Here is an 18,756-nt window from a genome sequence, read left to right on the forward strand (position 1 = left end):
AAATCTCAACCTCAGCTTTGTACCTGGTAAAATGGGAATGAGGAAGATTCAGTATTGGGAAGGGTAAAGCTAAAGCTTCCACAGTATTCAGTATCTTTTACATGACTGCTGGGTATAAGTTTCACATAGGTCACATTATCTTACGTGATGGGAGGAAGTTGGGGACGTCCAACATCCAACGTTTTACTGGTGCCAAAACCTGACACCAGTAAAAATGGAATCTGGGAGTGGGAGTGAAATGGTAACAGCAGAGGTGTGAATTTAAATGTGCTGTTGTCTCTGGAGTGTCTGCAGTTTGGTGCCAGGTTATTTTCTGGGAGGTCATGTCAGTGCTAATCATGGTCTACCTTTCCCATTGGACAGACGATAATGTCGCTAGAGATAAGGCAGCACTACCTAACATACCGTTTTAGTTCTGCTGTTGTATTGAATCAGTTGCCCTTTAGAAGAACATTTAAATTTGTGATCCCATGTTGATCCCTTGAAAAGTTACAGGGTCAGATAAGAATCTCAAATTAAATCTGTATAGTAACTTTTGTATGCCTGAGCCCTGGACTCTCATATCCAGCGGCCGCCTATACAACATCTTCTCTTGATTATGTAATATTTCAAACTCATTTCAAACTCAGTGAGGCTAAAAAACTGAACTGGTCTCTCAGATCTATTCTCTCACTCCCCCCATCTCAGTTGATGGCAAGTTCATCGTTTTATTTGCTGCGTCCAGAGCCTTGGTCATCCCTGGTTTTCTTCTTTTTCTCTTATACTCCATTCTCACTGGCTTTGTCTTCAAAATATACCCAGAATCTGGCCACCTCTCACCACACTGGTCCAAGCCATGATCCCCTCTCTGTCCGTGTCCTCCTTTACAAACTGTTCTCTGAATAGGAGCTACTCTTCTAAAACTTTGCTTAGAACCCTCCAGTGATTCTCGCTGTGTTGCTCAGAGTAAAAGCCAATTTTACAGGCTCTCTCTGCTTTCTATCCCACACCTGCTTTCCCCACTTTTATACAAACACACGTTTCTCTCTAACCTTATCTATTACTCTCAACCTCGCTCATTCACTCCTGCCCTCTAGCCACCTTTCTTGTCTGCAAATAAGCTTCAAGCTTTGTACTTGCTCTTTCTTCTGCCGGATTGCTTTCTCTAGATTGCAGGATTAGCTAATTTACTTCTTTCAGGTGTTTTCTCACATGTCACCTTCTCTGTGAGGCCTCCAATTTCAGCCCTGTCCTGTCCTCTCTTCCCCCAACTTTAATTTTCTTCACAACACTTGTTACCTCCTAATACACTTATTAGAAGTCACCTTATTTGTCTCTCTCTTGCTTAGAACTTAAGCTTTCTGAAGGCCAGGAATTTTGTCTGTTTTGTTCACAGCTGTTTGCTAGTACCTAAAACATTGCCTGATACATAGCAGGCATTGAAATTTTTGTTAATGAGTGAATAAACATTTGTGGAAACTGGAATCTGGACAAATAGACAAATAGACCTTCCAAAGACAAACCTTTTTGCTTTTCTCCTAAATTTCTTAATTCTTTGCCTTCTTCCTAAGCTTTCTGTACTTTTCACCTTACAGACTACCTGGAGCTCAACCCACTGGGAGCCAACTTGGCTTCTTCCTGTCAGGTGAAGACAGAGCAAGTAGGTCCCATAGGGTTTTATTGGAAAGAGTAGAGAGGCCTTAATTTATCACTAGGCAGTCTGTGGATGTGAAGAGTCTAAGGTCAGATTTCTTTATATTTAATTTCTCCGTCTTCCTGATGAATATTTGATAACTTGATGAATATATAAGGCAAAAAAAATCGTAGTGTTTTCTATACCTAGAGTCCTAAATCAGAGTTTTTACTTGAAAAGTTTTTGTTCAGTTGTCATTGGATGTGTTGCTTCCTCTTTGGCATTTTGCTTTAAATAGCTGCATCTTTCTTGCATTTAGCTTGTCTAGTGACCCTGCCAACAAAGATGGGAAGGGTTTGAGATTGGGGGGCAGCGGGAGGGAGTGCTGTTGAAGGCGGAGGGGAAGGAATCCTATGCTCATATGACAAGTACATGTTGAGACTGGAATTTTTATGCTGAAATGTTCAGTTTGCCCCATGGCAATGGCATTATAGAGAACATATGAAGTAGTAACATCTCCATTGCTCCCAAGCTTTGGGGGGGCCCGCAGTATGTACTGGTGTACCCTGTTGAGAATCACTGACTTACGAGCTTAACCAGAATCTCATTATCAAGGAGCATGTGAAATGGAGTCATGAGGATTGTAGTCTTATTACTGAGCAAGATTTTGATGTGTCTAAAAATTTATATGATTCTTAAAACGTAGGCAGTACATTAGAATTAACTTTTTCTTGCACGTGGTCTACAAAAATATTGTTATATTTGATCTAATGTTTCCCCCTTTCTCATAACTGTTGAAAATTAATATTTGTGGCAGTTGTTTTCGGTATTGATGCCAATTGTATTTTGGTATTGATGCCAATTGTATTTTGGTCCCCTTACTGGAAAGCTGTATATACAGTGTTATGTATAGGTGTCCACTCCAGAGTGTCAGATGTAACTGTAGAAATATCTAAAACTTGCATGGTGTTAAACATGTCAGAGTGTATTGATATTTGTTTATTTGGTTTCATTAACACTTTTTTCATTTTAACCAAAATTAGCAATGTATAGGCTTATTACATTTTAAAATGTTCTTTTCAATTTACTTTGGTATTGGTATTAAAAATCATGTATATGGATGGTTTTTCTTAAGGAAGTAAATTTTTAAGGTTGTATGAGTGTTATTTTTTCTTCCTCTGGTGAAAAGGGTTCGTTCCCAGGCCCAGTTCCCGCATGTGTGTGTGTGTCTGTGTGTGTCTGTGTGGTGGGGAGCTTCCTCATACCAACAGGCAATTCTCAGACACCAGCAGGGTGTCTGAGAATTCAGCTCAGTTCTGACACTGTCTACCCAGAGGTAGAATCAGATTCCACAGGTGAAGGGCTCAGCCCCACAAGACCTCCCTCCACTTCAGATGCCAGATGCCAGTCACAAGCCCAGGTTGTTAACCTGTACTTCTGACCAGTTGGCTATAAATCAGAGGTTCCCATGACCCCCCGCCTTGGGTTTGATTAATTTGCTGGAACGCCCCACGTAACTCAGAGAAACAGTTTACTTACTAGGTTACTGGTTTATTATAAAAGGGTATGACAAAGGATACAGATGAACATCTAGATGGAAGAGATGTATAGAGGGCAAGGTTTGGAGAAAGGGCATGGAGCTTCCATGATGCTCTTTCCAAGTGTGCCACTCTCCTCAAATCTCTGTGTGTTCACCAGCCTGAAAGCTCTCCAGACCCTGTCCTTTTGGGATTTTATGGAGGCCTCGTTACATAGGCATCGTTGATTAAATCATTGGTCACTGGTGATCTCTGACCTCTCTCACCTCTCTCTGGAGGTCAGGGTGGCATAGTGGGGGGGACTGAAAGTCCCAACCCTCTAATCGCCTGGCAACCAGCTCCCACCCTGGGGGTGGGATCCGAAAGTCACCTTCCCTGAAGTGTTTTCAGGAGAGCTGAGGACCAGAAACCAGATACTATGCCACTACTTTTATCACTCAGGAAATTCTAAGGGTTTTGGGAAGCTGTGAGCCAGGAATTGTGGATGAAGATCAAACATATATATTTGGTCATCTGAATGATAATTTTTCCTATAAATCACAATATTGCATCTAGAAAAATCTGTTGCAGTGTGTAATCTTCTACGATGACTTTTTAAATTCCTAATTTTGAGATATAGTGTCTGGTCAAATGAAAGGAGTGTTGTGCACTAACCCAAACAGAATCAAATTAACTTCAATGGAAGAAAAAGTCGTAGAAGATTAGTTTTTGAGAGATAGTAGTACCGTGTACTGGAATGATAATAAGTTGATTTATACCAAGAAAACTACCACATCAAAACAAGGGCTTCCCTGGTGGCGCAGTGGTTGAGAGTCCGCCTGCCAATGCAGGGGACACGGGTTCGTGCCCCGATCCGGGAAGATCCCACATGCCGCAGAGCGGCTGGGCCCGTGAGCCATGGCCGCTGAGCCTGCGCGTCCGGAGCCTGTGCTCCGCGATGGGAGAGGCCACAACAGTGAGAGGCCCACGTACCACAAAAAAAGAAAATAATAATAAAAACAAAACAGAAAAGGAAGTTCTTGACGTAAGACACAATGGTGATTTTATCCATTTATTCAGATATCTTTGTGGCTGACTTTTTAACTCTAAAGGTAACTCAGGGCATATAAGTTATTGTAAAGAAAAAATTAGAAGAAACTTGTTTTCTAGTTTAGTAAGTACTCCTTTAGCCTTAAAAATTATTAATTTGCTCCACAGAGGTATTTTATTGATGACTTGTCTAAAAACACAAAACATTAGGTATCTTGAAAAATACAATATTAATGATGAGGTAGTGTCCAAATTTGTATTATTTACTTGCCCAGTACTTGACTTCCTTGTAGATGCTTCTCCCCACCCCCTTTGGGTTTTCTCTGATTTACGTGACTGATCTAAATAGTGTGACAGGCAGAATATTGCACTCCGGCCCCCCAAAATGTCTCAATCCTAATCCCCAGAACCTATGAATATGTTACTTTACTTGGCAAAAGGGATTTTGCAGACGTAATTAAGGGCCTTGAGATGGAGAGATTATCCCAGATTATCCAGGTGGGCTCAGTATAATATGGGTCCTTAATCAGCAAAGGAGAGAGATGGGAGAATGAGATGTGATGGTGGAAAAAGCAGAGGTTTTAGTGATGCGGGGGCCCTTAGCTAAGGAATGTGGGCAGCCTCTAGAAGCTGGAAAAGGCAAAACTCCCTTAGAGCCTCCCTGTGGAGTGCACCTTGATTTAGCCCAGTGAGACCCATGTGGAACTTCTGACCTCTCCCAAATTTTAAGATAAAAAATTTGTACTGTTTTAAGTCACTAAATTTGTAGTAATTTGTTTGAAGCAGCAATAGGAAATTAATACAAACAACATTTAAAAAAATTACAAATAGCATCTTAATTTGACAATTTCAGAAAAATTTAACTTAACCTTCACTGGTTCTATGACAGGAGTCATTGTTTTGTTATTTTAAACAATGGGAGAAGCTGAGGCACAGAGAGGCTTACTGACTCAGTGTGATGTAGCCATGTTGTTATCCTTTTCTAGACAAAGGTGGTATATAGGTGTGTTTGTAAGTAAAAACTCACTTCTTTGTGTCTCTAGCCTTACACTACATTCATAGCAGTAATGGCCACCAAATGTATGTGTGTGTGTCGGGGGGGAAGGCGGGGGCAGGTTCCCAAAACCAAGCTATTCTCAGATTCTCCAGACACCAGCAGGGCGTTTTACAATTTAACTCAATTCTGACTCTACCTGGAAGTAGCATCAGATCCCACAGGTTAAGGGCTCAGTCCCACAATACTGCCTCCCTTCCTCCCTACCCCCTTCAGATGCCAGTTGCTAGTCCAGGTTGTCACCTGTGTTTCTGATTGTAGGCTATAAATCGTAGGTTCCCACAGTCACCTCCTTGGGTTCAAATAATTTGGTGGAACAGCTTTCAGAACCTGGGAAAACATTTTACTTACTAGATTACTGGTTTATTATAAAAGGATATGACCCAGGAACAGCCAGGAGGAAGAGGTGCATAGGGCAAGCTTTCCGTGTCCTCTCTTGGCCACTACTCTCGCAGCACCTCCACATGTTCACCAACCTGGAAGCTCTCCAAACCCCATATAGGGGATTTTTATGGGGGCAAGATGGATTAAATCATTGGACATTGGTAATTGTTTGAACCTCAAGCCCCTCTCCCCTCCCAGGAGGTGAGGGTGGTGTGGGGCTGAAAGTTAAAACCTTCTAATCACTGGGTTTGCTCCCCTGGTAACCAGCCTCCATCCTTAGGGGCTTTCCAGAAGTTACCTCATACATAAACTCAGAGGTGCTTGAAGGGGACTTGCTATATGAGCAACAAAAGACTCCTGTTTATTTCATCTTTATCATTCTGGAGCTATTTAGGAACTGAGAACAAAACTAAATATTACAACAAAAGACACCCTTATGGCTCTTATATAGGCAATTACAAGGGTTTTAAGAGGTATGTGCCAGGAACAGTAGATGAAGACCATATATTTCTTATTCACAGTGGTTTTTCTTGCTTGATATGGTTGAAAGGAATACTGTTACTGGAACTTTTGAATGATGTTTGATGCCTATGAATATTAATGTTTTCAGTCCTTTTTTCCAAGTCAGCTAAATAAGTATGCCTATGTGAAGTTATGTGTCCCAAGGTAATCTATCACTTGCTAATCTTTCTCATCATTCCATAGCTAAGCCACATTATTTGGGCTTGATTTTTAGTATGGCATTTCTCTAGTATTTGTTCTGTTTGCTTTATTTGTGTTTGCTTATACTTGGTATACCTTAGCTGTTTAGACAATATTTTCCATCTTCAGAATTTTTCCTGCCCTGTAGAATTGCTTCATTTTAAGTTATGGTTGTATGCTGGGCCATTTTGTTTGATTATGAATTTGATTTTATATTGATACCAGACTGTTCTACTAAAAGATACTCCTATTTAGTGTCCCTTTTCTCTTCATATATTGCTTTACATATGAATGAATGTGGGGCCTGAAAAAAAGTCTTCTTAGTCTTTGACATGTAAAACCATCGCACTTTTTAAAAACATTTAAAAAAATGGTTTCAGTTAAAATATTCTATTAAAATCTTTTCATAGAATCCAAAATATATGTGGACTCCTGCAGCAAATCTTTGGCACTGCATCCATAAAAGGAAAGTAAGCTGCTAGAATGCTGACAATGCCTTGTATGTCCTTGGTTAACTTGGTGTGATACTCTTACATGGGATGTGTGTGTGTAGCTATAAAAACTGCGGTGCCTTTTCACTCCATACACATTCTTGGTTGTGAATCTCCTTCCTGTCCAAGGTAGTTGATATTACAGGTACTAGAATTATTTTTAGCACTGTGAAAGGAGTATTATCTTCAGCTAGTTCTGTCTTGTTTTCAAGTTTCAAAGGATTTCCTCTTGTGCTTTTGGAACTCTGGATTTAAAATAACATTTTATGTCATGGTTTTTAAGTGAATTGTGGGAATTCTCAGCAATGTAAGATTCTAATCTGTAGAGAATACACACACATTTTATTCCCCCTGGCCAGTTTAGTCTGGCTTTTCAAAGTGCTTCCTGACATCTGGGATATGAAAGAAGCTTCCAGGAATGAGTGTGTCAAGGCAAATGGATAGCAGTGGCAGAAATAGAGCCCCTGCAGTATCCTTCTGGTTGCCTTTAGTCTGCCTGAGACATAATTCCTGGCTTTTAGAAATGATTGATTACACAGGCCTGCCAACTAATAATGTGCCTCCTAATGCTGAGAAAGGGAATATGTCTGGTGAGTCTCGATTGTATGATAGTGACATTTGAATATGCATTATTGATTGAGTAAAGGCTTTCATTCTTTAAAAGCACTATATTAAATGAACACATTGAATTATGAAATCCAAAAGTATCGTTTAAATATTAAATATAAAAAGATGTATTTAGACTCCAAAGACCTTTACTGTTTACCATAAAATAATTTTAAACATTAATTAAACTATGCACAGGGTTATAAAAATCAAGCAGTTATAGAAGGAGTTTATAAAGAAAAGCAAGTTTCTTTTTCTTCCCTCCACCTTCAGTCCTTATCTGTGGAGGTAACCACGCTGTTCCCCATCAGCCTTTCATTCTGAGAAATTTCAAAACCAGTAGAGAAGTTACAAATATAATACATTGAACAGCAAATGCTTTTGACCTAGATTTTCCGATTGTTAGTACTTTGCCACATTTGCGAGCTCTCTTTGTCTTTCTGTATGAGTTTTTCCTGAACTATTTGAGAGTTAGCTACAGATGTCGTGACATTTTGCCCCTAAATATTTCAGCATTGTATGTTTTAAAAACACATTTTCCCTGCATACTCACACAATATAATTATCCAGAAACTCTAATATTTGAAGTCCATATTCAGTTTCACCAATAGTTTCACTAATAGCTATTGCTCCAACCCCATTCAATCAAGGATTATCCGTTTTATTTAGTTGTTTTATCTGTTTAATCTCTTCTAATCTAAATAGTGCCTCAGGTGGGTTTTTTTTTTTTTTTCCTGTTTACTCTTCATGTCATTAACATTTTCAGAGGCCAGGCTGTTCGTTCGTTTTACAGAGTAAGTCTCAATTTGGATGTGATTAGACGAAATTTAAACATTTACTTTTTCGTGGGAGGGAGGAGTACTACATAGGTGATATTTGAAGCAGGACCTCTAATACCTCTGAATAATGTCCTTTTATCATTTTTTCCTTTTAAAAAATTAATTGTGGTAAAGCATACATAACAAAATTTGACATCTTAACTGCTTTTAAATGTGCAGTTCAATGGCTGTGGTACATTCACATTGTCGTGTAACCATCAATAACAACCATCTGTGTGCAGAACTTTTTCCGCCTTGCAAAACTGAAGCTGTATACAGTAACAGTTAACACCCCAGTCCCCATTTCCCAGCTCCTGGCAACCACCATTCTTTTTTCTGTCTCTGTGAATTTGACTGCTCTGGGTACCTCATATAAGTGGAATCCTACTGTGGTGGTTGTCCTTTTGTGACCGGCTTATTTATTTCATTTAGTGTAATGTCTTCAAGGTTTATCCATGTTGTAACTGTCAGAATTTCCTTCCTTTAAGTGTGAATAATGTTCCATTTTATTTATATGCCACATTTTGTTTATCCATTCATCTGTTGATGGACATAGCAGTCATAGCAGTATTTCTTGTTTTATCAAATTTGGCATTATATACTGACTTCCTGTAACATTATATAAGGGTTTGATTCATTTTTAAATAATAAAAGCAGAGCATACTCATTGCAAAGTATGTCAGAGGTAAGAAAAGCTATGAAAAAATATAGTTTATAATGTCACTAGAGGAAATCTCATATTTGTATTTTCAGTTTTTTAATATTTATTTTTATGTAACTGAAATAATGTACATTCTTTTTTGTTGTTGAATTTTACATTTTGAAGTAATTAAAATATTTTCATCTTTAAAAAAAATGAATGTGTAATATGACTTCGAGTTGCTGTACTTTAAGTTAACATAGCCCTTATTATTGGCCTTTGGGTTATTTGAAAAGTTTTTATTCTCATAGTGTTTTGATGAACAAAATTGTCAGCATTTCTAATGATTTTCTTAGGTTCCCAGAAATGGGGTAACAGGATCAAATGATGGAAACGTGTCAAAGATACTTTGTGCATGTTGGTAAATTGCTGCCTGGAAGGACTGTACTGGTTATATTCTCATTATCAGTGTAAGAGAGTACCTGTGTAGCTGTATCTTTGCTGATGTTTGTTATTAAGGGAGGCAAGCTATCTCACTTAATTAGTCATTTGTATTTTTTTCTGTGAATTGTTGATTTATGTCTTTTGTCCATTTTCCTTTGTGATTTTATCAAGTTGTGTCAAGTCTATAAGGATATAAATAATGTATAACAGATATATACCAGACATATTTGTTGCACATTTTCTTTACCTTTTTTTTGTGGGGAGAGTTATAACATTTTATCTTTGTTTTTCACAGTTTTTTGGATTGAACTAAGGATTAAAATATTTTTTATAGATAATTTCCGTTAATATGATTTTTTTTTTTTTTTTTTTTTTTTTTTGTGGTACGCGGGCCTCTCACTGTTGTGGCCTCTCCCGGTGCGGAGCACAGGCTCCGGACGCACAGGCTCAGCGGCCATGGCTCACGGGCCCAGCCGCTCCGCGGCATGTGGGATCTTCCCGGACCGGGGCACAAACCTGCGCCCCCTGCATCGGCAGGCGGATTCTCAACCACTGCGCCACCAGGGAAGCCCTAATATGATTTATTAAATAAATTCTTTCCCCATTGATTTGGGTGATTCTGTCATATATAAAATGATTCTGCTTCATTTGTTTTAGGCTATTTATTTTGATGTTTTTTTACATCAGTATCACACTTTTGCTTAAACAATTATGGCTTTATTAGATATCTTAAAATCTCAAAAGGCAAATGTCCAACCTGCTCCACCCTCCACTTGCTTTTCAGAATTATCTTCATTTTCACCTTTTATTTCTTTGTTCGTCCATTCATTTATGCATTCAGACGATCGAGTGTGCTTCCAAGCACTGGGAAAGAAGTCAGGGCTCTCAGTGAGCTTGTGGTCCAGTGAAGAAATAATTTAACAGGTCAATAATAGTGTGATAAGTTCAGGAGAGGAAGGTATAGGGTGTTAGAGGAGAAGTATGTACCCTAATCTCATTTGGACATTTGGAGAGGGCTTTCAGGAAGAAGTGACATCTAAGCCAAAACCTTAGAAGAGGGAAAAGAGTGCTTCTATCAGAGGGAATTGAATTTGTTAAGACTCCAGAGGCAAGAGAGCATGGCCCATCCATTCAGCTGAAAGAAGTCTGCAGGGCTGGAGTATAGAATGGGAGCTGTGAGAAATAGCTGCAGGATAATGCTGGACCTTTCAAGGCCTGTTAATCTGGTGGAAGATTTTCGCTCTTAATGTAAGGGCAATGGTAAACATTTGGAAGGAGACTGCCTTAATCTGATTTGTGGTTTGGGAAGCTCACTCTGGTCATAGCCTAGAGACTAGATTGGGAGGGGGCAGCAGTGGAGGCAAGCAGACCTTTTAAGGAGGAAATTATAGCAATCCAGGTGAGAAAGAGTGCGTCCTTGACCTAAGGTGGAGGCAGTGGAAAATGGGGTAAGGGGGATGTATTTGAGAGAGACTTTAAAAAGGTAGGATTGATAAAACTTGGAAGAATTGATATTGAGGCTGAGGGGAGAGTTAAGAAAGATACCCAGATTTTTTGTTTGGACACTTGGGTTGGATAGCAGTATCATTTTTTCCTAAACGTAGAAAACATGAAGATCAGTTTTAGACATGCCATAGTGAGGATTCTGATGGGTTGTTGGTATGGGCCTGAAACTCTTTGGGGAAACATCTACCACTCGGTGGTAGATCCATAGTTTTATGTGGATAGTTGTGGGGCCATGAGCATTAACGGAAGCTGTGGAACCTTCTCTTGCGGTAGCGAATTATAGGGACTTTATCTTGTTTTCTGCTTCTACTTGGGGACCACATCAAGATGTGCTAACTTTTAAATATCTCTTCCAATTTGATGATTCTCTGTCTTAATTCTATCAGTATTTTTGGCTAGGAGTTACATGGACATAATCTGAATAGTATATAGTTATGTTATGAGAGGTTTTCTTTTTATCTGTCCGTCCCTTTCAAAAGGCTTATTTACCCTCTAATTTTCTCACTGGTAAAAGAGTGGCTAGACTATTCAGTTCCTCTTAGAAGGCCGATCTAAAGTAGCATAATTCTAGAAGTCTAATATTTGGTTTCAAATTTGGCCAGGGTAACTTGACAGATGAAATTTTTACCTGAAGTCGAAAACTTTTGGGACTTGGTTTTAGTGCAGAATGTGGCTTTGACATATACTATTTTATTTGAGCAGAACCTCAGATTTTAAGAACTTTAATATCCCTTCAGTTGACTTTTTGGCAGTATTTTAAGTAACCTTACTGATTGTAACTCACATTCATCTTTAACCACTGGTCCTCATCTCTGATCACCTTCCCAAAGATAACTTTGGGACATGTTCCTTTATATTCTTCCATTGTGCTTTTAGCAGTAATTCTTCCTGCATGGCAAGGTCTTCTTTCTTATGAAGGTACTCTTGTCAATTCAGGTGTTTTTTTCATGACTTTGGGGATTTATATTTTCACAGCAGTTTGGTTGTTAACAATCTGATCAAAGATTTAAGGAGGTGAGAGCACCAAAGTATAAGCTACATTTGGCATAGTTTGTCATGGTTAATAATAGAACATTTAAAGGCCTTATTTAGAGATTATTTTGACTTCCCTGTAATTTGAGTTTTTCATTTTTCTGAAGAGGATATTTTCAGGAGTTCCCTGGTGGCCTAGTGGTTCGGATTCTGGGCTTTCACTGCTTTCAATCCCTAGTTGGGGAACTGAGATCCTGCAAGCCGCACGGTGTGGCAATCAATCAGTCAATAAATGTTTTCATAATGGAGTAAGTTTATTGAATGAATTGAATAGAAACCCATCGTGATAAAGTATAGACTAGATTAAGAATTTATTTCCAATTTGTGATTTTCATCTCTTGGTTTTTTTGAAAAGATTATTGTTCAGTAGCAGTATTCTTGGAATGGAAATGGTAGGTTTTAACTTGTTGCCTTTGGTTATTATGTAAAAAATGCATCTGGGAGGTGATTTGTTTGGTCTGCCCAAACTATTTTGGGGATTGCCATAGCTTGTGTCTACTTACGATACATTTAAAAATATTGAGGTCATTTTACTTAAAAAGGTCATGTTTGAGTATTGAAAGAGATTGCTGTGTCTAAGCCAAGTTTGTCTTGGAACTATAGCCAAATGGTTAGGAGTATGAAGAAAAAGTATAACTGGGTGGTATAGTTTCCTTTTTAATATGCAAAGACAGTTAAGTGAATTAAACTCTGAGTAGAGGAAAACTACCCAGACCTCGTAGCCACCCACATCTGCATCTTTCTACTGACCATGGTAAAGGACATTCTGAACATTACCACTTAAAACTAACTTTTCTCTTTAAGGGCTCCTGAAATTGTGCCAGCTGACTCCAAGTCCACCCTGACCCCACAGCATAAACCATGCTGTGATGTCACAGCTACCATAGAACTCCAGGGTAGTGTTGAGCTGGCCCATGTGGGCTCAGGTAAGTCCTGGCTTTTTTTTTACCATTTGGCATTCTTTTCAAAGTTAGTTACCATTATGGTTTTATGTCAAAAGAAACAAGGCAAAACTTTGAAAACGGTGCCATATATGGGGGAAAAAATAAGTCTGTTTTCTAAACATCTATGAGCCAGCTCCATATTCTAACCAACGGAGTTCCATAGTAGCTGTGAAGTGTCCCCAGTGAGTTGTGACCCGTGACTTCAAAATATGTTAAATTCTATTCCTGGCCCAGCTTACAGAACAAAATGAGCTTTTTTTTTTTTTTTTTTTTTTTTTAAATTTCACTTACTCTCAGGTCTTTATGCTTTTAAAAGTATATTAACTTTCCTTTATCTGTAATTATGCACCACCACTTAGCTAGTTGTGTATTTCACTCAATCAATTTTGAATGTATATTGATACTACAGGTTAGTTTTATAAAGTTAATCTTCTTAGAGTGCCTTCAGCTGTCTTTTTAATTTGCCTTCATAACATGGAAGAGGAAGGGACAGAACATGTAATATTTAACGTTTGTTAAATTTTCAAAACAACATACTAAGAGAAAGATGCTTTAGTTACTCTTGGAGATAGTGTGATATGTCAGTAACCTAGAAAGCATGTGTACATCACCTCTTTCTCTTCTGCTGGAACTTTCCCGCTTTTTCCTGATCTTTGTTCCATTAAGTGAGGTTTTACCACTTAGATTTATTTACTGTATTTTCCTACCTACCAACTCTTTTACTTTTTTTCTGCTTTCCGTTTTATTCCATAATCTTAAAAGGTGGTAAAAACGTAATGTTATGTGAAGAACTCAAAGACATTTTCTAAGTTGTTTTGCATATAATCTCATGCTTTCCCCACCCCCCAATGGTAGGTTTTAACTTGTTGCCTTTGGTTATTATGTAAAAAATGCATCTGGGAGGTGATTTGTTTGGTCTGCCCAAACTATTTTGGGGATTGCCATAGCTTGTGTCTACTTACGATACATTTAAAAATATTGAGGTCATTTTACTTAAAAAGGTCATGTTTGAGTATTGAAAGAGATTGCTGTGTCTAAGCCAAGTTTGTCTTGGAACTATAGCCAAATGGTTAGGAGTATGAAGAAAAAGTATAACTGGGTGGTATAGTTTCCTTTTTAATATGCAAAGACAGTTAAGTGAATTAAACTCTGAGTAGAGGAAAACTACCCAGACCTCGTAGCCACCCACATCTGCATCTTTCTACTGACCATGGTAAAGGACATTCTGAACATTACCACTTAAAACTAACTTTTCTCTTTAAGGGCTCCTGAAATTGTGCCAGCTGACTCCAAGTCCACCCTGACCCCACAGCATAAACCATGCTGTGATGTCACAGCTACCATAGAACTCCAGGGTAGTGTTGAGCTGGCCCATGTGGGCTCAGGTAAGTCCTGGCTTTTTTTTTACCATTTGGCATTCTTTTCAAAGTTAGTTACCATTATGGTTTTATGTCAAAAGAAACAAGGCAAAACTTTGAAAACGGTGCCATATATGGGGGAAAAAATAAGTCTGTTTTCTAAACATCTATGAGCCAGCTCCATATTCTAACCAACGGAGTTCCATAGTAGCTGTGAAGTGTCCCCAGTGAGTTGTGACCCGTGACTTCAAAATATGTTAAATTCTATTCCTGGCCCAGCTTACAGAACAAAATGAGCTTTTTTTTTTTTTTTTTTTTTTTTAAATTTCACTTACTCTCAGGTCTTTATGCTTTTAAAAGTATATTAACTTTCCTTTATCTGTAATTATGCACCACCACTTAGCTAGTTGTGTATTTCACTCAATCAATTTTGAATGTATATTGATACTACAGGTTAGTTTTATAAAGTTAATCTTCTTAGAGTGCCTTCAGCTGTCTTTTTAATTTGCCTTCATAACATGGAAGAGGAAGGGACAGAACATGTAATATTTAACGTTTGTTAAATTTTCAAAACAACATACTAAGAGAAAGATGCTTTAGTTACTCTTGGAGATAGTGTGATATGTCAGTAACCTAGAAAGCATGTGTACATCACCTCTTTCTCTTCTGCTGGAACTTTCCCGCTTTTTCCTGATCTTTGTTCCATTAAGTGAGGTTTTACCACTTAGATTTATTTACTGTATTTTCCTACCTACCAACTCTTTTACTTTTTTTCTGCTTTCCGTTTTATTCCATAATCTTAAAAGGTGGTAAAAACGTAATGTTATGTGAAGAACTCAAAGACATTTTCTAAGTTGTTTTGCATATAATCTCATGCTTTCCCCACCCCCCCCCCGGAAGTAGAAAACATGTGGTAGCTAAAACTTAAATTATCTCAGTATAGGCCACATCCTTTAGACACCATGTTTACAGTGAAAACCCATCTGTGAAGAAACTTTAATCACTGGCTCCTCTTGAGCAGTGTGTGATAGAGATACAACAAAAATTAGGACAGTTCATTGACATTCTCATGAAATTTGATTTGTAATAAATGTACTCATCTTTGTAGCCAAAAACTCACCAGTAACTGAAACTGTGAGCTCTTAATTACGGTTAATGAAAAGAATGGAATTATATATTCCCAAACATTAGACAGTAAAATAGTTTTCTTTTAAATATTATTTTGTCCCGGTACTTAAATTTGTGTTTGTCATGTTCTGGAAAGTTTGGAGGTTTTTTATGCTGTGATGAATAGAGAACAGAATCTCTATTCTGTTCACCCTCATTTTCTGCCCTCCTGTGTATATTCCATGCTAGGGGCGGCAGGGTTCCCTGTTTGCAGTTTCGTGCAGAGCTTGTGGTCAGGGGAAGTAATTGTTTTTGATGTCTTGGATTAGGCCACATAGAAGTCCAGTTTGTGTGTGTATATGTCAGCTTTATTGAGATATAATTCACATACCATGCAGTCCATCATTTGAAGTTCTGTTTTTATTAAAAACAGTTTGAAGGCAGACTGTAAATCATAATTCCAAAGCACAGTTGCTGACTTTGTTGTGCTGTTTGGTCTGTAACCCTCCCCACCTTCGACTAGCTAATTAGTTTCTAATTACAGAAATCCTTCAGAAACATCAGAGAGGAAATGAATTCTTACGAAAGTATTTCTAAGATGAGATTCTTGCAGACATCAGCTATTCAATGAGTTAGCTAAAAATAGTGAAGACAGTGATTTAGAAGATCTCCCCTTCCTCCAACCAAAAGAAAAAGTTAATTGACATTTACCTTTAGACTACTTCATCTTTGTCTTTGGAAAACAGAAAAATATATGTGTGTATTTACACACACACGCATATACATGTCCTGTGCAGGTCTTCCTCTTTATCTTTTCAGGTAAATTGATCAGACTTTTTGGAAGCGCCTAGAACATTTCTTACATCATACAAAAAAGTTTTATAAATATATATTTTTAGGTAGAAGCTAAAAACTGTAAAAGATGTGGTGATACTGCACACACCTAGAAATAGTTATTAATAGCTTTGATAGAACTGAAGTGAGCAGTAGTTGCCTTCATAAGGAAATATATACACACAAAAGGAAACGGCGTAGGGCATGTTCAGTTTGAAAAAAATATACGGCATTAAATTATTCAAAAAGTTATGAGCTCTACTAGATTATTCTCATCTGTTCATTAAAACAAGTTAAGCAGATTTTAGATTTGTGTGTCTGTTCTTCAGGTTTGCCCTTTTGAGAAGGTTCACCTCCCCTTACCTCATGCCAACTATATTACATTTTAGCCTTGATGATTTCTCCAGGGCACTAAGGGTGTGTTGAAGTCCTTTATGTATTGCAGTGAGGGCCACAGCTGTCCTTAGGTGTTTATACTGAGGAATGTATTAACCTATGTTGCTGTGAAAATAAAAATTTCTGTAAGGTATTCTCATTTGAAATCATGGATTGTTAACCTGAAAAATATATGTTTCAGGGGGAGGGGGTCATTTTTCTGGCAAGAGGATCTAGTTTTGCAGAAGGGGTCTTTGATCCCAGAGTTGGAAAACTTGGAAGCTGGCTTTTTATGGCTCACAAATGTCATGAAGGACTGTTTTGAGTATAGGAATCATGTTTTTACTGTCTTTATGTTTCTCACAGTGCCCAGCATATTGCTTTATGTGTCATGGGCATTCGGTGAATGTGGAAATTATCATTTTAAAACTTTGTTACTTTTAATAACAGGGGAACTTGTTGCATTGTACCAATCTGTAATACTCTAAGGAATAGGTCTTATTTATCTAATTCCTAACTCAAGATAGCAGTTTAAAATTCTTTTTTTAAAGTACCCTAAGAATATTTCTTGCTAGTAGTAGCATTTTATGTAACAAATTTTTCTTGATGTAATTTAGGAAACAAAGTTATTTAGTCCTACAGTCTTGGGGTGTGTATGTGTGTTTAATACTATTTGTGGTAAATTTGAAGCTAACCTACACCTTCATTTTTTGCCAAGGCTATTTATTATCCATAGATGTACTGTACTGCTTAGTAAATAGGATTTTTGTCATTACCTAACATTAATTTGTGTTAAGAATAATAACATGGTTCAATGGGAATGGAAAGTTCGGAAAGTTCTTTATAGATTTGGAAAAATTGATACTTGTTTTGTATCTCTACTCCCCAACTGGTTTATAGTGTTTTATTTTAACCTGTTTCTGTTCAAAATCATCTAGCTCAAGTTTTACTGTGTTAATAATTCTTAATGCGTGTAAGGAAGACTTGGCTAAGAGAAATTCTGAAATCAAAATATTACTTACATTAAAAATGGTTTTGACTGCTCTAAATGGTCTCCAAGCTAACAAAACAGTAGTGTGGAAGGCTCAGCATTTGTTTTGATCCAGCTTTAAAAATGCAGCATAGGGAATTCCCTGGCAGTCCAGTGGTTAGGACTTGGTGCTTTCACTGCTGTGGGCCTAGGTTTGATCCCTGGTCGGGGAACTAAGATCCCGCAAAGCTGCCCAGTGCGCCAAAAAAAAAAACAAAAAAAACAAAAAAAAACCCAAAACAAAACGAGAAGCACATCCCTGTCTCCTTGGTTTCTGCAGAGCCAGGACCAGAACAGGAACTTAGTGTCTTTTGTGAAGTCTAGTTACTCACACTAGATTGTTGATCTTTGATCCAATTAATATATTCTAATAATTTCTCTAAACATTACCAGAGCATGGAACCAGCACTAATGTGATGGTAAGTGCCTAACTAGGCAGTTCTAGTTCTGGAAGGAAATGAAAGGGAAAGGAATACACTATAATTTTCCTTATATTCTATAGGACATTTAAATGATGCCCCGGGATCCAGGAAGCACAGAGAATCAGAGTTTAGAGTGAATGCTACAGGTTTATGCTTTTTGAAGAAAAATAAAATTGAACGTTTTTCTGTCTTGATGCTTGTTTTAGGGGTTGTAGAAGGTGATTTAGCTGCTATAGAAGCATACAAATCATCAGGAGGGGACATTGCCCGTCAGCTCACTGCAGATGAAGTGCGCTTGCTGAACCGTCCTTCTGCTTTCGATGTTGGCTATACTCTGGTACATCTGGCTATACGTTTTCAGAGGCAGGATATGCTAGCAATATTGCTTACAGAGGTGAGTGTGACATTTTGATTAAACATTCTTTTATATGATGGAAATGTGTTCTTTAGTTTTCATTTTTGATGTTATAATGTTTCTCAGTTCTTAAATGTTTTAGATTCAGTCTTCTATCCTCTTTTAAAAATGACATTAAACTTGGACTTCAACAAAAGTAAATAATTTTTAAGGATATGTGTTTTTAAAACAGGACATTTTGCTACGATATTTGAGTCATATGTTTGATTTTTAAAAAACTGGGATGTATCTGTCATTCATTCAGCTAACATTTATTGAGTACCTACTATGTGCCAGGCACTGTGCATAAAAGGGGTATAATTGTGAAGACATCGGCTCTTCCTTCAATGAATCTCCAGGTACAGTTATTCTATAGAGAGTGCAGTTTTGTTTTTTTTTCCAAAAAATATTTTCTTTCTTTCTGCCTCCCCTCCCC

The 18,756-nt window shown here is 37.8% G+C and overlaps 1 protein-coding gene across 1 annotated transcript in view; it reads left to right on the plus strand.

Moving 5' to 3' along the window:
* The window catches only part of ZRANB1 (zinc finger RANBP2-type containing 1), a 72,153-nt gene that overhangs the window by 28,012 nt on the left and 25,385 nt on the right, over positions 1-18,756 (plus strand). Inside the window, exon 4 of the mRNA XM_024121463.3 lies at positions 18,133-18,320. Coding sequence (XP_023977231.1) covers positions 18,133-18,320 — 188 coding nt within the window. The remainder of the gene's footprint in view (positions 1-18,132; positions 18,321-18,756) is intronic.

This window comes from Physeter macrocephalus, chromosome 20 (genome assembly GCF_002837175.3).
Source record: "Physeter macrocephalus isolate SW-GA chromosome 20, ASM283717v5, whole genome shotgun sequence".
In the NCBI taxonomy this organism is placed as follows: Eukaryota; Metazoa; Chordata; class Mammalia; order Artiodactyla; family Physeteridae; genus Physeter; species Physeter macrocephalus.